Below are 22,770 nucleotides of genomic sequence, written 5' to 3' on the forward strand. Positions count from 1 at the left end.
CAGCTGTGTGGCTTCCTATCACTGGCAAACGGAATGGACTTCTCAACCCCAACAGCTGAGTTCTCAGTTGACAGGGAAATTATAGAGGGTTGTGTACAGTTCACTCCAATGCTCGGTCAGAAGTTTTGATAGTGCCCTAGGCATTGGCTCTAATACTTCCTGGGGTTCCAACCTACATCATAGCCCAGCCCTCACTCCCACACCAACCCCCATCCCTGGTACTGGTCATGCCCATTCAGGAGACAGCACAATGTGACTCATTTAACAAGACAGATTTAATACAAAGAACTAACTGCTTGCAAGGCTGAGATGAGCCTATCTAATGTTACAGAATACCCTGAGTTTTTTGGTTTTTTGGGGGGGGGCAGTGTCCCTAATGAGAATGGGCTTCTCCCCCAACGCTGGGTCTCCTGTTGGGGAAGGTGTGGCTGAGGCATTCTGGGTTGTCTCTCAACCAAGTCTGTCCACCTCTGAGCCAAGTCTCAGGGGTAAACAAGAAGCACCTTCGGAAGAGGGCAGGTGGATGAGCTGCTAGGTGGGTACTCCTGAAGTCCTGGGAACCCTATCTCATTTGTCAGAACAACTTTATCAAGTTAGCCAGGGACTGTGCAGTGGGCAGAGCCGCCTGGATATTCCAGTCCACTGTTTGGAAAAAAGAACCTAAACAAAAATCCTTCAATGGCTCCTGAACCCTCTGCTGATCAATCAACACTGCACATGCTACAGACAAAAACAGGGCCCGGCTCACCACTGCAGGTGGGAGTGAAGGTGACATTGCCAAACTTTTTAGATCCTACATTGTCTTCAGTTTACCAGGATGGCCCAATCCTGGGAGACATCTGGTAAGCCTAAGCTATCTAGTCAGCATAGACGGTGGGCTTCCAACAGACAGACGTGAAAGGGCCAAGGTCCTCTGCCCTCAGGATTCTGAGCAAAGAGAAAAAGTTATTCTGCTGGGGTAACAGTGTGAACTCAGCTCTCCCCCTGCCACCAGTCAGACCCCGTGGGGCACTAGGTCCTCCATTCTCCAGATGAGCAAACTGAGGATCAAACTGCAGGAGAAAGCTAGACGCTGGCCCCCCGTGCACCAACTCCACACACTCAATGATGCCTCTTTATGCTTCCCAGGATGACCCTCAGAAGATTCCTGGCAGCAGGCGGTAGGGCACAGCGGCTGTGTAGCGCTCCCAATCACGGCCATACTTGTTGGCACAGCGGTGCTCATCACGGAGGCAGCGGTGGGTGAGCAGGATAGTCATATAGATGATGTAGAAGTAGGGGAGGAGGTGGCCACCGCCACAAGCCAGGCAGTAGGCGAGGCTGCCCATCAGGTCACCAGTATAGTTGAAGTGGCGGGCCACACCCCAGAAGCCTGAAACCAACAGCTTGCTGTGGTGCTTCAGCCCATCGGCTGACGTGTAGGAGCACTCAATAGCCTTGGGCTTCTTGCCCCAGATGAGGCAGCGCCCATCTGTCCTACGGAACAGGTCTTTCTGATGGTTGGTCATTCGGAAGATATAGTAACCCGCCAGACCAAGCAGCAGGATGCCCAAGGCGTTGGGAGTGGAGAGCTGCACAGGGTGGTACACCAAGTATAGGCCCTGTGAGGAGAGAGGATGAGGGAAAAAAGATGAAGGGTGGCCCCATCACAGAGCAGGGTAAGCCTCAGTGTGGGCTAAGAAGTGTAGACCCTGCCCCAGATTTGTCCCAGCAGCTTCCTTCTCTGTTAAGTAAGATATAAGGGGCATAAAGGCACACATCTGCAATCCCAGCACTCTGGGAATTTTGTTTTTTGTTCTGAGATAGTCTCATACAGCCCAAGCTGACGTTGAACTTAACTATGCAGCTGTGGGGGACTAGACTCTTGACCCTCCTGCTTCAACCTCCCAAGAACTGGGATTACATGTGTCTGCCACCCAGGCCCAGCAGCAAGTTTTAAAAAAATTACTTCCAGTGCATGTTTGGTTTAACCTGTGGACTCCTTAAAACAAAGGCCACTGTATCCTGAGGCCGAAACAAGGCCTGCTAGAGAGACCGACCCGTGAAAGTATGGTTTCTATTGTCAGTTCACACTCTAGCTCTACAGATACAGTGAAGTGGCCCATGAGCCTTTGCCCAGTTGGTACAGAAATCCAACCATGTGAGCTGCTTATTGCTGGTGAGGACCTACAGTGTGAGTCTGGGGCTGACACCTGTCCAATCCCTGACTCTCCGCCCTCCTCTCTGCTGAGAACAACTGCTTTCCCAACACCCTTGCATAGGTAGCCAGACCACTTCCACAAGCCATGTCCCCATTAGCTACTTGACCAGCCAATAGAGACCCATCTTACTGACTCTCCCCTGGGGAGGCCAACAGCCTTCTGAGCTCCTTCCAGCTACTCCGGGCAGCAGCAGGGGCTGATGAGCAGGCCCACTACTACAACGGTGCCAACACGTCCAAGTGAGTGGGAATAAAGACATATAGCCCAGCTCAAGTCACTGCTGGCCATGCTGATGGCTCCATCCTGCCTTAGTTATTTGGGGGAATGGGTCCCTGACCACAGGGATTATTACGGACACACACTGGCACCATCCCAGGTCCTCCCAGAACAACTACAGGTAGCTATATGAATCAGCCTAAGATGGTGTGAAAACCATTCCACACAATCTGCTGTTCAATTTCAATACAGTTCTCAGCCACCCTCTGAGCTTTCTGTTGGATAACTTTGCCCAGCCATGGCCATGTGTGAATTAGGAAAGATAAGGGCAAGCTAGTTGGTAGGCAAGGTGTGTTAAATGCACTTTCCACTTTTGGTACTTTCAGTGTAGGATGGGTGGAGTGGGAACCAAATCCCATACTGGGTCAAATCTATCTGTGATACAGGGAGCTTTCCCCTCTTGGGAAAGGATACTGGCCCAGTGAACCCCAAGACTAATACCTTGGCAAGCTCACATGTGTATCTGCTCAAGGTCAGTCTGGAGCACCTGAAGACCACACAGCCAATGCCCCCAAAGATGGTAACACCATGTCCCTTCCCGCTGATCCTCCTTACCTGCAGTGTGTAGAGGTAGGGCAGCCACACGCAATCTCCCCAGCCCAGGTACCACCCAAAGTGGTCATGGCAGATGTCAATGGTCTTCAGGTACCAGGTTTCATTCCAGAAAAAGTCTAACACATAGATGGCCTACAAGACAGAGACAACACTGTTACCATCACGGCCCCATGCAAGGGAGAAATGGGGACCAGGCAGTAGGGATATTGGTAAGTAACTTGATTAAGATATTGTGGGGCTGGGAACACTAGTGTGGTGAAGGAGCCACTGTTATCACCAGGAAGAGCTCCTAGCAATAGCTCCCACAGGTGACATGAGATGTGGCGCTCAGAGCAGAGGGGGCTCGGGATGGAGGAGCTCAGGGATTGTCCCTGGGAACTGGAGCTGAGTACCACGGTAGACACCAACATAGACATCCTTATGGTGAATGTTCAGGCGTTGGCCCCTATCAGCTGCCCATCAGAACCATGACACACACAATGTGTCCAAGGACACTGAGGTCCATTCACAGAGACAGACACAAGCAAAGACCTCGTTTGTCACTTCCCACCTCAAGGGAGCCTACTTGGGGCCATAAGCTGTGACTACAGCTAGGACACACAGACAGCCTCTATGCTCATCACTAGGATGCAAAGTGTGTTAGTCACAGTTGTAAAAGTATCAATGCTCACCCCTGTCTGAGGCAGTCCTTTATAAAGGGAAAGTGGCACATCACACAGGCATGCTGGGATTTGCCTATAGCATGTACACACAGTCCCAGCTTCCTGAATCTTGTCTGTGTCAGAAAGCTGGCCTAAGGAGCCCAGACCCCAGTGCTCTCTATTCATATCTATGCCCCAGCACAGAAGGAGCTTTATGGAGGACCACAGAGAAGATCCCTCCCAAAGGCCATATTCACCCACTCCTCAAGTCCATAGGTCTGCAGGACCAGAGCTGGTGAAAGGCAGGAACTTATTCCATCCAGTCCTCTGTCTGCAGTCTGGCTCCACCCAGCACACGGTCAGTCTATGTGTGGCCTCAGAGCTGTGCCTGTGGCTTCCCCATCTGCAGTCACTCTCCCCTGGCACCCTGCAGCCCTGCTGGACACACCAGACCCTGGCCACACCCCAGCACCACTGGGCATTTTTTTCCCACATTGTTTTTTTTCTTTTCTTTCCCCTTTCTTTTCTTTTACAGATATGTGTGTGTAGCATATATGCGGACACATATATGTGGACACATATATGTGGGTGTGTAAACAAATATCTGTGCATGTAGAGGCCACAGTTTGGAAGTCTCCTACTTTATTCATCAAGGGAAGGTCTCTCTGTCAAACCCAGAGCTTGCTGATATGTTTAGTCTCGCTGGTCAGCCTGCTCCAGGGATCCCCTGCTTCTGCCTTTTGAGGCTGGAGTTACACAGGTTCTGGGGACCTGAACTCTGGCCTTCATGCTCTCAGAGCAAGCCCTTTAGCCTAGAACCCCCTCCCTAGTCTACTGCTGTTCTTAAAATAGGTTCTCACCCTGCAGTCCAGGCTACTCTCAAACTCAATATGTAGCCCCCAGCCAGCAGTCTAACAATCCTGCTGCAGCCTGAGTGATAACTGCCTTTAACCAAAGGATGAAAATCTCCAAAAGGGTCCCCATGTTGGTTCTGCCTGGCCACAAGCTTCCTAGTTCTCGCTGTTCAGGACAGAGGACCTTCCTCAGGGTTTCAACCTCTCCCACTATGAGGACTACACAGGTCATACCTTGAGCCCACAGCATGCCTGCCATTTCTATTCTAAAGCTGGTAAACAAAAGCCCATGTACTCTCAGATGCCATCTGAGGGCAGCACCTAAGGGAGTCGTCCTTGAACCAGACCAGACTGCATGGTGTCCCTTTGGGGGCTAGCATAATGGTGTTTTCAGCATGTACTCACTGTGACCTGGAAGGGACAGCTCTGAACAGGATGACATGCTGGGAACTCTCCCAGTGTCCAACAGGTGTGGTGCCCCACCCACCCTGGCTGCAAGCACACCAAGTTACCTGCAAGACATTGACCAAAATCATAGAGTTGGTCACTTGGCCATAAAGCTCCTGCTGCTTGGCAGCAAAGGACAGGTTGATAAGAGTCCAGGCCACAATCCCTGGGCGTCCATTGAAGAACAGCTTGAAGTCAAACCACTTTCCGATTCGGGGGTTGAACTCAATTCCCATCATGTAGTTGTAGAAGAAATTGCCTGTGAATTTGCTGAAAAACATAAGACAGAAGACACATTACAATTTTGCTTTAGATTTATTTTGGTCTGAGTGTCTTATCTGCATGCTTTTCTGTGCACCATGTGGGTACAGGACCTTCAGAGGTCAGAAGAAGGAATTGGATTCCCTGGATCTGGAGTTACAGACAGTTTCAAGCTGCTACCTGAGTGTTAGGTACTGAACCCAGGTCCTCTGCAAGAGCAGCCAGTGTTCTTAACCAATGAGCCAAATCCCCTGCTCTCCAAAGACACAGTTTATCAACAAGCATATCTTGCCACACGTAGCTCATCCTGCCTTGTAGACACCAATGTTTAGGTGCTGGCAATTCAAAGAGGTAGCAGCTGAGACCTTACAGTGTCCATGCAGGGGAGAGCATGGCAGCCCTACCCTCAGACCCATATCTGCATTCATTGTCCTTCAGAGTACACTGTGCTCATGCTCAGCAGAGACACAGAACACAGGGGCACTTGGATTACATGGCAAATGTCCTGTGCTCACAACCTAAGCCCCATGTTTCTACCTGTTCCACAAGTTCACTGACCAAGTTTACAGTCTTGGTCACCTGCCCCACAGCAAACCCTTCATCTGAGACTAGGGGAAAGAATCAGCTGAAATAACTAGGGTGAAGACCCTTCCTAGGTATAGTCTACTGTGCATGCACAGGGATTATTGCTAGCTGGAACAACAGGTTCTCATGCCTAGTTCCCATAGTCAGGCTAAGTAGAAAGAGACAAACATTACATCTATAAAAGCAGCAACGGCTCTGGGAGCCATAAAAGGCAGCAGGGCAAGTAAACTGCAGAGCAGGGTAACACAAGCCATCCAACCTCTTATTTGAGGCTCACTGCCCAAAGCCAACCGTTAAGGGAGAGATGTTCTGCTTTCATCTGCATTCCCAGACAAAGTTAAGAACTCCAGAAGAACTGACCAATTGTTTGTTTGTGGGTGGATGGATGGATGAACAGGTGGATGGGTTAGTAAATAGGCCGAGAGATAGGTGTATGTGGAGAGGGAATAGATGATTAGGTAGACGGTGAGTGGCTGTGTGGGTGGAGAGATGAATGAGTAGATGGATGTGAGAAAAAAAAAGTAGATGGGTGTGTGGATGGTAGATGGACAGATAAGTGGGTGGGCAGATGGGTGAGTAAGTAAGTAAGTAGGTGGGTGGATGGGTGGGTGAATGGGTGGGTGGGTGGAAGAGTAGCTGAGTGAATGGAATCGACTGATTTCTATGAAAATGCTGTGAGCAAGCAGGCGCTCTCCTAGGAAGCAGCTACGGTAAAGCTGCTGAGATAACAAGAGTCTTTCTAAGGCTCTTTCATAAGAAATAATCCAAAAAAGAAGCAATGATCTACCTCCTCCTCAGCCAGAAGTTGTCCTTCCAGTTTAACTGCCCCTATGGCAGCCTTGGCTAGCAGTTCTTCTTAAAGTGAGAAAATCTAGGCATCCAAAAAGCTGACCCCAGATCTCACTTCTCAACTTTCTTTGCCAGGCCTTGGGTAAAAGCATCCACCATCCATTCTAGGCTTGCCCAGACACTAAGGAACTTACCAGTCTTCGGCGCTGGTGGGGAACAGGTAGCCCTTGATCATTGCAAACGTGGATACGGCATAGCCGAGGATGTTGGCACACCATAGTAACGGGATCCAGTTGTCAAAGATGATGGTGGGGGAGAACCAGGATAGGAAGTAAGCATTCACAAACCAGAGGAAGTGGGTGATGAGCCAAGCTTGCAGCCCGTTCACCTCATACTTGTTTACAACCCCTGCAGAGAGACAGACAGAGTGCTCTCGTTAGATCACCTGGCTGTGTACCCGCCTCACACCTATCTGCTCCTTGGCCTCTGTTGCTGTAGACCTCTGTTACTGTAGACTTCTTAGAAAGAGGGGAATCTTCTGGTGCATACCCAGGCTTAAAGGCTAGCAGCACCCTTCACACTGGGAGGCTGTGGCTGCTCTGGGTTGCTTCTCTCTCTTGTTATCCAGCCTAACTTGAGGATAGGACTATGAGGTGTGAACAAGGTCAATCACGCGGCAGGTAAGACAAAGCCAACCCTATGTTCTCCCAGGCTCCAATTGTGTTTACTGCAGTGACTCTCTGCGAGCTCTCTACCAGAGACACTGGTGGGATTCCAACCCATGTTATTCACAGTGTGAAGCCAGGGTCTGCCCACTGCCGTGACTACATTCCCTAGTGAGAAAGATGCTGTGTCTACAACAGCATGGATGTCCTCCAGAACCTTGAGGCCGGGTGGAAAGTGCACAAACTAAATTGGTTCTTATCTGGGATACAGTGTGGCAGAGCCACTCCAGGAGCCAGAGACACAGACTGGCCAGGGCAAATCACCTACCAACTCAGAGGCAAAGTTTACCTGCTGGAGTTATGGCACCTTCTTGGACACCTCCCACATAACCTGGCAGAAATCTGTGGCAGAAGTCAGGAAGCCAGGAGTAAAGCAGCACCTGAAATAAAATTTTAGGTAGAAAGACTGGCAGCCTGCAGGGGCTAGCTGTGTGATTTGACCTGGCCTGGTTGTACTGGACAGACACGAGCATGACTACTGTTATTCTAGAGCTTAGCACTCTGAGAGCTAGGCAGGCTTCCCAGGACACATGGGAATCCAACCCCCTTTCACAGCCATTTAAAAACATTAAGATGGGCGCAGGAGAGATGGCTCAGCAGTTAAGAGACCTGGCTCCTCTTCCAGAGGACTCAGGTTCAGTTCCCAGCACCCACAGGGCAGCTCACCACTGTCTGTAACTCCAGTTCCAGGAGTCCTGACACCTTCACACAGATACATGTACAGGCAAAACACCAATGTATGTAAAATAAAAATCAATAATTTCTAAAAAGCCTGCTTTGCAAAATCATAAAATACTAATGAAAGTATTGATTGTGATCCACATCCCATGAAACTCACCCCTTCAACATTACAGCTCAGAGGCTCACAAGGCCAGGCAACTACCATCACAATCTAATTCTAGGACACTTGTGATGGTTTATATATGCTCAGCCCAGGGAGTGGCACTATTAGAAGGTGTGGCCCTGTTGGAGTAGGTGTGTCACTGTGGGTATGGGCTTTAAGACCCTCATCCTAGCTGCCTGGAAGTCAGTATTCTGTTAACAGCCTTCACATAAAGACATAGAACTCTCAGCTCCTCCTGCACCATGCCTACCTGGATCCTGCCATGCTCCCGCCTTGATAATAGATTGAACCTCTGAACCTGTAAGCCAGCCCCAATGAAATGTTGTCCTTATAAGACTTGCCTTGGTCATAGTGTCTGTTCACAGCAGTAAAACCCTAACTAAGGTAACACTACCAAAGGGAACCCTAGGGTGAATGAGAGAAAGCTGTTAAAAAGCAACTGCTAGTCATCCAGAGGTCATGGGTTAGATTCCCAGTACCAGCACCCACGTAGAGGCTCACACCTATCTATAATTCCAGTTCCAGGAGATCCTATTTTTGGCCTCCATTAGGCACTGTAAACACACAGCCTACATATATGTGTGTAGAAAAAATATCCACATGCATAAAATAAATATATCTTTAAAAAATTACTTTTTAAGTGGTGGCAGTGCATGGCTTTAATCTCAGCACTTGGGAACCAAAGGAAGGCAGATCTCTGAGTTCAAGGCCTGTTTGGTCTACAGATTAAGTTCTAGGACACCCAGGGCTACACAGAGAAGCCCTGTCTCAAACCCTGCCCCCAAATACTTTTTGTTATTTAAAAAGGGGAACTCTGCTCCCACCGTCAACTGTTTCTCATCTTCTCCCGAAGTCCCTGGGAGTTGCCAGTCTTTCCATTATGTGAATGTGATCTAGACATTTCACATACATACAGTCGCTTGGCATCTTCCACTTGGCAGCTGTTTCCAACACTGGCCCAAAGGGTAGTCTGTATCAGAGGCCCATCCTTTCTACAGTCCAGAAGCATTCTATTTATGGACAGACCATGTATTATTTATGCAGTCCTCTACTGGACAGCTGGGGTGTTTCATGCTATCCTTCTCACCCAGAGGATGGAAGTAATGAAAAGGAGGGAGACCCTAAAGTAAAGCTTGGGTCCTAGGAGAGATGAGTCTTAAAGCAAGATTATGCCTGGGGAAAAAGGGGGTGACCTGATTCCCATGTGGTTCCCTAACCTGTCCTAGGTGTAGAGTTACATCTGTGTCCAACATCCAACCTATGAAGGCTGCTCCTGCCTAGTGACTCCTAGTTATCATGTCAGAGAGGTTGCATCACAGACAAAGATACTCACCACCAGGACTATCTGGCAACCCGTGGAAGCAATAGAGTCTAAGACAACACCTCCCAAAAGCTACTGTGAAAGGTTACAGCTGTGTGAAGGGACTCTTTCAGGCACCCTATGCCCTCCCACTGGCAGCCTTGTTCACTGCACAGTAGGGCACACTGCTGAGGTACAGCCAGGTGCCAGGGAAACCACGAAGGATACAGTGTGACACACAGGTGCTTCCAGCTCTGTGTATCTGCTTCTAGGTAACTGTTGCATCCTGACAACCTGAGCATCATTCTGGGTCAGAAGTCTGCCTCCCAGACAAGACCCTGGCAGTAGAATCCCTACTCCATTCACTGCACCCCAGCCCCAAGGCAGTGGACTCACCTGGAAGCTCACCCACAAGGCATACAGTTGGGCAGCTTTAGCTGTCACAGGCGGTGTCTTGGCCCAGATGTCTGCCAGACTAGCATGGCCTGTCGCTACGTCCAACATGGGTGCAGTCAGCGAGCAGCTGTACTGGTCGCATGCCATGATGAAGTAGTATACAATGAACGGTGCAAAGAGCAGCAGGAAAATGACGCTGACCAGGGAGAACCAGTCCACTTCCCTGAGAGAAGGACAGAGGGTGGTTACCAGGAGGCTCTTGTTCTCAAGCACCACAAGGGAGAAAAATGTCCCATCCCTTGGGCCCCATGGAGACTCTGAAATTCCCTTTTGTCCATCAAACCCCATGGTGGGATGCCTAAGACACTCTTCCATCCCTCTGAGACTCTCTTCTGTCCCTGGAGAACCTCCGGAGTCTCATGCCCTCCAATTCCCTTGGGCCACATGGGGTCACCAAGATAATACTCTTGGCCTCTCTCCTTCACACCAGTGAGAACCTGGTGGGAAAGGATTCAGCTCAGAAATCCCTCCAGCCAAGGCAGGTCACTCTTGCTGCTTCTGTGGCAGCACCAGAAGGTGTCCTATCTGTGACCACCACAAAAAAAAAAAAAAAAAAAAAAAAAAAAAAAGCCCAGAGACCAGTACATGAGATGAATGCAGAGGGTCTCTTCCCAACCCTTAGGGCTAGGCCCCATCCTCTTAATACACTTCTTAACAAAGTTCTTCATGTGTTAAAGACACTTAACACGCAAAATTGTTCAATGGCAGAAAGAGCATCATGATACCAACCCAGCTTTCCTGGGTTAGTGGCAGGACTCAAGATGACCCTTCGGCCATCTGAAAAATTCCTGGCAGGGTAAGACAGAGGAAATCCCCACACCTGCCTTCAGGTAATATGTTGCATTAAAAACATAGGCACACAGGCACATAGGCACATAGGCATGCTGCAAATAGGTTACTTTCATGTAATGAGTGTGGGGTTCTTATAATCCTCTCCCTAAGATATATCAGGATATAGACACACACATATCTCAATGTGTGTGTGTGTGTGTGTGTGTGTGTGTGTGCCTCGCATGCACACGTGTCAGAAATGAAATTATTTTCATCCCCAAGCACTTCAGACAAGGGACAGCTTACCCAAAATGGTTTCTAGACTCTTCTTTCCAATTCTGTATTTTGTGGAATGGGAAATGGCTTACCTTTCATTTGTCTTTATAAAATAATACGTTTTTTTCTAGGTCCATAACATTCCTGAGGTCGACCCTTGAGAGTCGGCTTCACCCTCTTGCTAGTAAAACAGGCAAGCTCCTTACCAGGCACGGCCCCATTGTCCTTGAGATTCAGCCTTGCCATTGGGACTCTTGGCTTTGTGAGTGTTGTGCTGGGATTTCGAAGCCATCAGGACCTGAGGGAAGGAAAAGAGACTTAGATTCTCCTAGAAAGCTAGACCCCACCAGGACTCAAGTGCTGACTAGAGCAGGCAACCTTTGTAGTTTTCTCAGTACCTGATCACCCACACCAGGTTCTGGGAGAAGAAAAGAGGGTCCTTAGGTACTTGCTGAGCCTGCTCTTCTTCCCACCTAATCCCCCACCTCACTTATTAATACCTTTCCCAGTCATGGCAAATGCAGGCACTAGCTCTGCTTGCCACATCCCTGATTCTCCCGAGCCCAGGATCTTCACCATCTTCCAATATGGCTTTCAGCTTTCCAGGTAGGAAGCACCACTTCCTCTGTTCAGAGCATGTTTACAGATGTCTCTGTAATGGGTCCCCTTCTCAGTAGACGGTGACCAGTGAATGGCCGTGGCTTCCCTCTAGGGTAACCTGTTCCTTTAACTTGGAATAACTGCTCACTGCACAGGCGTGTTCTGTTTGTGCACTCACATGCACTGTCCATCTCCCTCCAGTAGAAGGCAGCATCCTACTCATCCCCCCCCCCACCAGGGCCTTGGGGAGAGGGGGACACATGTCATAGATAAGGTCTCCAGGTGCCTCCCCAGCCCAGTAATTCCCCTCCCCCTCCTCTAGCTTGTAAAAATTTTAAATGTTGGGGGTTTAAAACGGTATCTTAAAAGCCCTCAGAGGGCGAGTGGAGAAGGCTCAGCTAAGTATTTACTATGCAAGCATGAGCCCATATTTAAAAACCAGCCAGGCTCAGCAGCACAGCCCTTGTAATCCCAGTGCTAGAAAGGAAAGAGCAGCCCAGAGGTTCTCTGGCAGGCAGTCTAGCCAAATCAGCCAGCCGAGAGTTTAGCAATCGATGCTGTCTCAAGAGCTAAGGTAGAGAGCAAGTAAGGAGGACACCCAATGTTCATACATGCATACACACACGCACCCACACACGATCAGTGAAATGGCTTCAGAGCCCAGCTGGCAGAATGGTTCAGCAGTTTAGGATGCCTGCCACAGAATCTGATGGCCCGAGTCTGACCCTCAGGACTGCGTGGCAGAGGAAAAGGAACTCTCAAAGGTTTTCTTCCAGCCTCCATTCATACACGCCACTGCACACGTTCGCCCACCCACATAAGCATATATACCGCACACGTACACACAGATACACAAAGGATGGAAAGGGAACATGGGAGAGATCTGCCTTGAAGGTCTTTGTTCTCCAGCAATCCTAGCCTCAGAGCCTGTGCTGCTTGGATAGATACATCAACCTGCTTTTGACAGCCCCATCCTAACTCCTGAACCCCACACTGCTGGAAACAATCACACTGCTTCTTGCCCATCAGCGTACAGTGTACTTGGTGTATGGCCCCATTTACAGTCCCACACAACTACTGAAGGTTCATTTATCTCCCCGATCTCTAGTGCCTACACTAATCACAGTAAACCCAGAGCCACGTGCCCACGTGCCTTCCAGGAGTCTCAACAGAGGTGACTGGCATTCTCCTAGCCCTGACTCACAGATAAACCCCAAAGATATAAAGCTTGGCACCAACATTACTTTCTGATAGTCAACCATGCTAGAAAATGATGCAAGGCCATGTGGAAAGACTCTCAGACATAAACACCGGAGGTACTAAAGAACGCTGTCCAGGGCACATGCCACTTTCTTAACTTTTTTTTTTTTTTCCTTTGAGTCAGGGACTTACTCTACAGTCTAGACTGGCCTGGAACTCACAGAAATCTTTCTGTGTCACCCTCCCAATGACTGAGATGACAAGTGTGACCCACCACACCTAGAAATAACATGCATCATCTACAGTAAAACAGTAAAAAGACCAAGACTGGCAAGATGGCTCAGTAGGGAAAGATGCCTGTTGCTGAGGCAGACAACCTGAGTTCCCATGTGGTGGAGGAAGAGAAGCAACTCTTTTGGGTTGTCTTCAGATCTCTATGCTCTAGGGCATAACTCCCCCTCTAAAAACAATAAAGAAAATGTGATTAAAATCAAAGAAGTAGGGCTTAGTTGGTAGAGTTGGCAGAGCCTAGTGTGTACCAAGGTGTGGTAGTACTGTAATCCCAGATCCTGAAGGCAGGAGGTCAGGAGTTCAAGACCATTCAAAACTACACTGAAAGTTCAAGGCCAGCTTGGTCTACATGTGACTCTGAAAAAATACAAAAGTAACTATTTTAAATGTATGTGGAGGTCCTGTAACTGGTCATATCTCCATCACAGGCACCAGATTCTATGGAAAGATATAAATGTGTGGGGGCAGGGCAGAGGGGATCCACCTTCACTCCAGGGCCTCACTCAACAGCTGACATGTGACTAACTGGTACACTGTTTCCTTCTTGTGGGGGTTCTTTTATTGAAATTTTTTGTTTTATCTTATGTGCATGGGGTTTTGTCTACATGTATGTCTGTGCACCACTCACGGGGGGGGGGGGGGGTGGAGGGGGGCCGGCAGAAGAAAATGTCCGATCCTCTGGAACTGAAGAGTTACAGATAGTTGTGAGCCACCATATAGGTGCTGGGTAAACGCAGGCCCTCTGGGAGAGCAGCCAGGGTTTTTTGCCACCAGCTATCTCTCCAACCTATTCTTCAGTTTTTAAAATGGTGCCTCACTTCCATTGCCCATTGCTATGAGCAACACACTTTGACCTCTGGGTCACAGGTTTCACAATAGAATGACGCTGTCTTTCTCCAAAGTGGCTCTCAAAATGTCCAAAATGACTTCTCAAAATGTTCAGAAGTCCCCCAAGGTCTGATCAGTCCTTCTCCATATGCTGAGTAACACCCTGCCACAGTGGCCACAAAAACACCAAAGTCACCCAGGAAGCTGAAATGTCAAGGTGAACGGCAGATAAGGATCCCCATTGTATGTGTCAAGGTCATTACTGACATCAATTAAGGGACAGACTCGGAGATTGGGGTACACATTCAACAGAGTCCATCTAGGGGTGACTGAGCCATGTCAGCAAGAGCCTGAAGGGCTATCCTGGGGTAAGTAAATGAAAGTTTCCAGAGGCTCAGAGCAGGCCTGACAGATAGCAACAGATTTTCCTGGGATGCTGACAGCTGCACCAGCACATAAAAAAACATTCTGGCACTCCTGGTGCTATCTGTCACTCACCCTGGAGCTGGCACATTTCCATGCTAGAAGCCACTGAGATGCCAAAAACAGTGTAGATCAGAGAATGACCTAGATTAGGAACCAGTTTCCATTTGAATGCAAGAGAATCGGAGACCTATTGAGTGCCCCATGGCACATAAATCTATGTCCCCAAAGATCTGTGGTGGTCATTTTTATAAAGGACAGATGACAAAGGTTCACTGGTGCCCCATATGCTAAATGAAACCAATGGACCAGGCATGGTGGTACCCTCATCATTAATACCTGAGAGGCAGAGACAGACAGATCTTTGTGAGTTTGAGGCCCAACTGGTCTACACAGTGAGTTCCAGGTCAGCAGAGAGAAAAAAAAAAGTGAGAACCTGTTTTAAGAAAAGGAAGGTAAAGAAAAGGAAGAGGAAATAACATGACTCAGGTCAAGAAAGCTGAAGGCTTGTTCAGTTGACCAGACAAAGCCAAAGGCAAGAGACAGGTCAAGGGACATATTATGCCACCATTGGCAGCATGGCCACACAGCAACTGGAAAAATGCCCTAAGGAGGTGGGATGATTTCAGTGACAATTCACAGAAAACAAAAAGTGCTCCACCATGAACCTAATGGCTGTAGATTCAGGGAGAGTGGTTGTGTGGGGCACCAAGGCCTGAGAAGCAAATACCCTATAATGGAAGCTGCTGCAGCCAGGATGGTTGGTTCTAAAAGCAGGTCAACTGTGGCCTTGAGGGGTGACACCCAGCACAGAGGATGATGACAAGCCCTTCCCTCTACATGAGCATGTGGTCTTGAATTTGCTGTGTAGTCAAGACAACCTTTAATTTCTAACACTTCTGGTTTCATCTCCTATATACTGGGTTATATGTATGTTTCAGCTTTTGTTATTTATTTATTTATTTTTATTTACCCATCCTATGGAAGGGAGTATGTATGGAGGTCAGGAGACAGCTACTAAATCAGCAGGAAGCACAAAGCCAGAACATGGCAAACCTAAACAAGCCTTTTTGGTATTTCTCATAGTTTCTATAGGTAAGAAGTTTGGTGGGTATGTGTCATGGGAGTAGACTCTCCTCCCACAGACCCATGTGAGCTGCCTTAGCCTAGCTTATGAGTGGCCTTGAGGCAGTGAGAAACAACACAGGCAGTGCTGGAGAAAGGCAAGCCTTCCAGATCTCTCCTTGGAATAGGTATGAGACATCACCAAACCCTAGTGGCCACAGCTCAGTCAGGTGGCCAGCCCACGAGAAGAATAAATAATGTTCACAGATGAGACATGCTCACAGATGAGATACTGAGAAAGAAGGCAGAGCAACCTGGTGACTGCTTGAAAGGCCTAAGAGACAAAGCTGGGCCTGGTGCTCTTCTTTGGCATACTGGGAGGCTGTGCAGTAATAACAGAACTAACTTGGCATATCAGATTCCAAGAATCTTCCACATAGATAAGCATCTATGTCGCTGGAATATTCCAGAAGCAGGTTGAAAATCCTGGAAATGGGTGCACATCCACCTACATGTACCAATGGGAATTTATCCTGGGAAATACTTGGGGCTGTGGCAACAGGCAGACGCAAGAACCTCCTGCAGTGTTCTGTATAGACATGTCAACTTTTGTCACACCCATTGACAATCACAAGAGAAATCAGATGCTCTGGCACCCAGTGCTGGAAAGAGGAGGCTCTGCTGATGTCAGCAGGGATAAGCCCTTCCCCCTGTATTACGGAAGCACCTGGAAGACTAGAGGTTCCACATCTCCGGAAGCGTTACAAACTGTGGCATGTTGGGGGTTCCTTGCTTTTTCCAGCAGAGGAGCTTCTGTAATTAAGTGGCATGTGGGAGCTCAGTGGGCCCCACAGGTCAGAGAGGCTGGCTTCTGGAATTACAAAAGGCTGGTGAGCTCTGCACAGGAGATCCTTGGATGCTCTGAACACAGAACTTTGGTCTGACCTGTCTTGAAAGCTTGGGGTCCCTGTGGACGAACAGCAACTCCTGAAGCCCCCAGAAATGAACCCCAGTGAAGGATGAAATGAACTGAGATTTAGATGGATCTCTGGTTTTAATCAAAGCTACAAGATCTCTGCTTTTCAGAAGTTCCAAAATATACGTCAGATATGAAACAAAAAAAAAAAAAAAAGTTTTCCATCCCAGGCCTCATTATCCTTCCAGATTGTTCTACAAATTCTCACATGTATTGTCCCTTCTTTCTGTTTATGTTGTTTTGGTTTTTGTTTTGTCTGGTTTTGTTTTACCAAATTCTTGGGCAGTAGGGCTTTACCATACACTGCAAGGTGCACCTCTTTCTGGCATGCAGCATGCAGACCCTCTACGCCCATCAACTACTTTGGGTTTGTTTGTTTGTTTGTTTGTTTTGTTTTGTTTTAAAGAGCAATTTCAAAAATTCAAACTGAGTATTTGAAGTAGCTCAAAAATTAAAGATGTTCTGTCGTTTGAATTTTTCCTCTGAAAACCATCCTGATTTTTAGGGACATAGAGGACTCTGCACAAACTGGGGAGGCCAAGTATGCCTAGAGCTTCCCACGATCCTCATGCTGGTGGGTAATCCATCTATCTCCTGAGACTACATAGAATCATTCAAATCCAGTGAAGAGATTCTCCAGGCTGTATATGCCCTGGGATAGGAGGGTGGGCCAAGGGGTGAGTCTATACTTGTCCCTCTATATCTGAGCATTCGAAGGTCCCCCAGGGAACTGGACCCTTATCCCACAGCAGATGGCTGCCTCTCCTGCCCACAGGCCCCAGCTAAGCTAAGCAAAGTAAAGTCCACCTCCGTACCTGATCACAGGTGCACCTGACCATCTGGGCAAAGCATCTCCCTTCCAACCCGGCATTCAGGTCCCCTCCCTCAGCATACATCTCCCCAAACCAGAGCACACAGCTCCCTTTCCTGTGCACAGGCCTCTAAATCGGCACATCAGTTTGCCAACCTACCCAAAACCGGAGCTAACGCTCATACCCTCATCTACATACACATCCCCCCCCCACCTCCGCCCAATCTCACAAACTGCCTCCTTCCTGAATACTCACTCTCTTCTTTTGTATGTACCGCCCACGCTTCTGCACTCTCCACACTTCCCTCTCCCACGCCTGTGTGCACCGTCCTTCTGCACTATGGCCTGGTCCGTGCACACAAATCCTTACCTTCGTGCGGGGTCCAGACGGTAAATCCACGCTCTTCAGCAGCGCCAAGCCTAAAGAGTATGCCTAAAGCTCCGCCTCCCAGGTGACGTGAGGTCACAGACTACCAATCAGAAGTGGAGTTCGAGAACCGCGCCCTGTGATTGGTGAAGGCAGTGAGCTGACTCAGAGCCCACCGGGCCCGCCAGTCGGCAGCGACAGGCTTGAGATTGACAGCAGGGCCGGCCCCGCCCCGCCCACGCCCCTGGGGTCTCGGGTCCGATTCAGCTTGGTGGGAGGAAGGATGCTAACGTGGATTCAGCTGCGCAGGCTCCCAGCCTGTCCCTCCCGTACCTCAGTTTACCCTGTTGCAGAGTTCCTACCTGAAGGAGAACATCTCGTGCACGGAACAGCAGATACTGCCGAGACCGCAAGACAAGACCAGACCAATCCCGCAAGGAAGAAGCAGTTAGCAGATTGTGAATGTAGCCGAGGCTCTAGCCGGACAGCCAAACGGATCCCCTGGTGGGCAGGACTCAGTCACACCTCCGTGCCCCTAAGGATATTTAGGGGAAGCCCAGGGGCATTCTTTCCAGCTGAAGATAGTTTCACTCTCTTTTCATCGCTTTCTTCCCTGCCACCTGACATTCGTTAGTTACAGTTGCCCTCTCCTGGGGAGTCTCCTCTGCAGCCACAATGAAACAAACTGGTAATGGAAGTGACTTCAGCACTGTTAGCTACTGTTCATGTGCTGCTGCCTCGGCTGCCCAACAATGTTCTTTATTGCCCTTTCCCTCCCCCCCCCCAAATCCCGGGATGCAGTCAGGGTACACATTTGAATAGAATAATAGGTTATGCAGAATATACAGTCGGGACTGGAGAGATGGCTCAGCAGTTAAAAGAGTACTGGCTGCTCCTCAGGTGACCAGGGTTCAAGCCCCAGCACCCACATGATTGCTCAGCCATCAGTATTTCCATTTCCAAGGCATCCAGCGTTCTTGACATGTATGTATGCATGCATATATACATACATACATACATACATACATACATACATACATACATAGTTACTCCCTGGAACTGGAGTTATGAGTTGGCACGTGGCTGCTAGGAATCAAACCTAGATCTTCAAGATAAGTCAGTGCTCTTAATTCCTGAGTCATCTCTTCTGCTCCCATCTTTCTCTTGATCAATAAATAAATAGGCAGGGTGTTATTAAGACTGGTAAATACAATGTTTCCAAACAACCTTTGACCCTTGTGACTTTAGCATTCATTAATGACACTTAGGGCATCGCCTACTTCTTGGTAGGAACAATTGACCTGATTTCAGCATTCCTCCAAACTTATTAAACTATTACTTATTAGCTGAAAGTCTTTTATCAAAAATTCAGCTCTTTAATTTTTGAAAAATGTTTTTAAAATTTCTGCTAGGCAGTGGTGGCACACATCTTCAATCCCAGCACTCAGGAGGCAAAGACAGGCAGACCTCTGTGAGTTCCAGGCCAGCCTGATCTACAGAGCAAGTTATAGTAGAGACAAAGTTACACAGAGAAACTCTGTCTGATAAACCAGGTAAAAACTATTATTATAGTGCTGTGGTTCTCAACCTTCTTCATGCTGTGACCCTTCAATGCAGTTCCTCATATTGTAGTGACCCCAACCATAAAATGATCTGATTGCTACTTAATAACTGTAATTTTGCTACTATTATGAATGGTAATGTGAATGTATGATGTGTAAAATATCTGAAGTGCATCCTCAGAGAGGTTGCAGCCCACAGGTTGAGAATCATTGCTATAGAGTATGTGTTCATTGTGTGTGGGGTATGGGGTGGGGGTGGATGGGTGGACATGTGCACACGCTGTGAGCCACGTGTGGTTGTCAGGGAACAACTTTTTGTAGTTGGTTTCTCTCCCTATCTTTATGTAAGTTCTGGGACTTGAACCCAGGTAGCCAGGTTGACATTGCAAGCCCATTACCTGCTTCCCATCTTGCTAATCCAAACCATTAACTTGCTTTTATCGGGAAGGACAAGTGGTTGTTTGTTTGTTTGTTTGTTTCTGTTACTAACCCATATATGAGCAGTGTAATCCTTTCAAGTCATGTGTGGGAGGGAGGTATGTGGGGGGGGGGTTTGTAGGCATGAGGGGGTGGATGTGGGGTGTGTGTGACTTGATGCCTGTATGTGCTTATGTGTAGAGACCAGAGGTGTCCTCCTCTCTCTCCATCCTGTCCTTTGAGACAGGGTCTCTTATTGAAGCTGAAGTGCATCAGTTGGCCAGATGCCTATTTCTTTTTGAGTAATACGTTTTAGCCTTCTTTGAGAGCAGCACCAAACTAGGTTCTCATCGTCTGCCACACAATGTACCAATCACTGAAAGGCGTTTTGCAAGGTAGCTGAGGGTGGAGATGGGCAGCCGAATCCTCGATCTACCCCTGGAGTGTAGGATTTAGAGATCTTTCTCGAGTAGGGCACAGGGCAATGAGAGCCATGGGGAATGGGCAGAGGTGAAGTGGCTTGTGGTCTGTTTATGCATTAATAAAGCACGATTTTATAAAGGCCTGTGTTCAGAATGGCTGTTTGCTTGAGCTGAGGTTGGGGTTTTCAGGCTCCTAATAGCAAAAGGTCACCCATTGGTCGCCCAGATAGGCCAGTCAAGAGGTGGTATGCATGTGTATACCTGTGTGTGTAGGCTGGAATGCAACCATGGACTTCATTCCCCAGCACCTGTGGAGTTTTGCTTTGTTTTATGATGAGCTCTTACCAGCATGGACCTTGTGCCAAGTAGGTTAGGCTGGCAGGCTAGAAGAACCCAGGGATCTGTGGTCTCTGCCTCCCCACTGCTAAGATTATGAGCAGTTGTCAGCAGGCCAGCTTTTTTTTTTTTTTTTTTAAACTTCTTCTAGGGATCAAACTCATGTCTCCCTGCCTGCAAGACAAGCACTCAACCAACTGAACTAACTTCCTAGTCCAAGAGCCTGGTAGTTTTGATAAAAACAAACAAACAAACAAACAAACTGCCTTGAAGTCTCTAAAATGTCATGGAGCAGTCCCTGTCCTCATATCTCTGTGGCAGAGCTAGTGGATACAACTAAGCAGCCGGACCTCCAGGATCAGCCACATTTAAAGTCCTCTCCAAGCAAGTCCAGCAGAGGGATCACGGGGCTGGGGAAATGGGGGGGGGGGGGTAGAGAAGTGAGAAGAACAAAAGCCTTGTAAGTGTTGCAGCTTGGAACCCTTCCTCAAAGGAAGTGTTGCTGCTGCTCTGAGGAGGAGAATTTCCCCAGTGGGGACATTACAGCTCTGAACACTTCCCCTGTGGAGGCGTTCCAGCTCTGAGGAGAAAAGGCATCCTGGCAGTGGAGAGTCAAGGAATACCACAAAGTCACACCGCACAATTTCACACAAGATTCTTTTGGAAAGATACTAGTGATTCGATGCCTCTGCTGGGGCAAAAGGTAGCAGGGAACTGTGCAGGAGACAGGCCTATATAAGGTTTCTTAGGGGAGGAGTTTTCCAGGGTAGAGACTTCCAGCCAAGCCCTGGGGATTGGTGGCATTCTGTGCTCAGCGACTGATAGGATTTTGTGTCAGGTATTGATGGTGGTTTGATGGTGGGTTTTTTTTTTTTTTTTTTTTTTTGTTTTGTTTTCTTTTTTTTTTGCTCAGGGATTGGTGGAGTTTCGTAGGTTTTCGAACCCTGAAGAGGGCTCTGATCTTTTCTCCTACAGGTTCAGTTTGCCTGAGTCCAGGCTAGTAAAATTAGTTGCTTGGTGGTTTTTAAAGTGGGGGACTGTCCTCCCACAGAGACAGATATTCCTTAAGAGTGTTTCCCAGGCCCCTGAGAGTTGCTTCTATGCTGCCAAATGTTAGTGTGTGCAGTCACAGTAAAAAGTCCAAGTTCACTTCTGGGTTTTGAAATCCCTAGTACCTAAACTCAAACACCCACCAATCCATGAGCTTGAAGTCCCACCAATTGTTGGGCTTTCCCCAAGCTTAAGACTTGAAATCCCACCAACCTCCCACCTTGGAAATCTCCACCCTGAAAAACCCCCATAAAGCCTGCCTCCCACTCAGTTTTCTGCTGCCTTTAGGTTGAGCAGAGGCAGCCACCCTCTTGTGTCTTTCCTAATAGAGCTCTTGTGTGAGGTTCCCGATGCAGTGTGATTTGTGGTATTTTATTCCTTAGCTTCCTAGTGCCAGGGAAACTCCCTCAGAGCTGCAACACTTACACTGGGGAAACCTTGCCCTCAGAGCTGTGTCACACACCGGCCCGGCCCTTCCTCTGACAGGTGTCTAGCAGAAGCTGTAGCCCATCTATCAAGGTTCATTCTAAGAATTTCTTTCCTGGCACAGCCTGAAGGGTCTGGATGGGCTTTTCCTCTGGGTCTGAGGAAAAATGACTGAGGAGGGACCAGACCTAGAGAAGTTTGTGTATACCGTGATTGGGGTTACCCAACACAGGAGGGACAGGAACCAGAAAGGGCTCCGGTTGATACACAAGGAATCCAGAGTGCTGTAAGCCAAAGAAGCAGCACACACGCACACGGTGTGCAGACACAAGAGCTTTGTCAACTTGACACAAACTAACTGAACACACCTGGGAAGTGGAAACTTTAACTGAAGAATCGCTTCCTTCAGACTGGCCTGTGCATGTCTGTGGAGCATTTTCATAACTGATGATTGACGTGGAAGAGCTTGGCCCTGGCTAGTGGTTCAGAGTGCTGTAAAAAAAGCAGGCTGAGCAAGCCTTAAAGCAAGCCGGTGAGCAGAGATCCTCTTTGATAAGGTGAAGTGAGCCCTTTCCTCCCCAGATGCTTTTGGCCACATGTTTATCACAGCGACAGAAAGCGAACCTGGCACCACCTTTGGTGGCAGAGAACAAGCCTTTCAGGACGTAGCAAGGGCAAAGGAAATGATCGCGGCGGGAGGTGGGGGAGGGAAGAGGACTAGTGTGGGCGTGGCTCTGCGCTCTGACCTTAGGCAATAGCGGGACGAGACAACCTGCGCAGGCGCTCCTTGGGACCCTACTTTAAAGGGTGCTTTGTTCAGGCGTTCTGCGCAGGGGGGCGGGATCTCCCGGAAGGGCGCGCTGTGCGAAAGTGAGAAGGGGTGTGGCTGTGGAGGGCGAAAGGACAGGGCTTCCGGGTTAGACAGGCATTGCGCCGGCGCAGTTGTGTGTAGGGGGGGTGTGCGTGCAGAAGCTGGGCTTTGACGACAGAGGGGCGGGCCTATGGCGATCTGAGG

At 48.7% G+C, this 22,770-nt stretch overlaps 1 protein-coding gene across 2 annotated transcripts; it reads right to left on the reverse strand.

Moving 5' to 3' along the window:
- Positions 1-305: 305 nt before the first annotated feature.
- DHCR7 (7-dehydrocholesterol reductase) lies at positions 306-22,588 on the reverse strand. Of its 2 annotated transcripts, none has more exons than XM_080913151.1 (8): positions 22,502-22,588; positions 11,188-11,279; positions 9,875-10,097; positions 7,624-7,714; positions 6,804-7,017; positions 5,040-5,244; positions 3,033-3,164; positions 306-1,601 (listed from the first exon to the last, which is right to left on the reverse strand). In XM_080913151.1, exons 2-8 carry the CDS (start codon positions 11,271-11,273, stop codon positions 1,137-1,139), a joined length of 1,416 nt encoding a protein of 471 aa, XP_080769277.1. In that variant the 5' UTR covers positions 11,274-11,279; positions 22,502-22,588; the 3' UTR covers positions 306-1,136. The 2 variants fall into 2 exon arrangements, with proteins under 2 accessions (XP_080769277.1, XP_080769276.1); XM_080913150.1 differs by lacking the exon at positions 22,502-22,588 and adding an exon at positions 17,546-17,621.
- Between the last annotated feature and the right edge of the window lie 182 nt (positions 22,589-22,770).

This window comes from Micromys minutus (genome assembly GCF_963924665.1).
Source record: "Micromys minutus genome assembly, chromosome: 2".
In the NCBI taxonomy this organism is placed as follows: domain Eukaryota; kingdom Metazoa; phylum Chordata; class Mammalia; order Rodentia; family Muridae; genus Micromys; species Micromys minutus.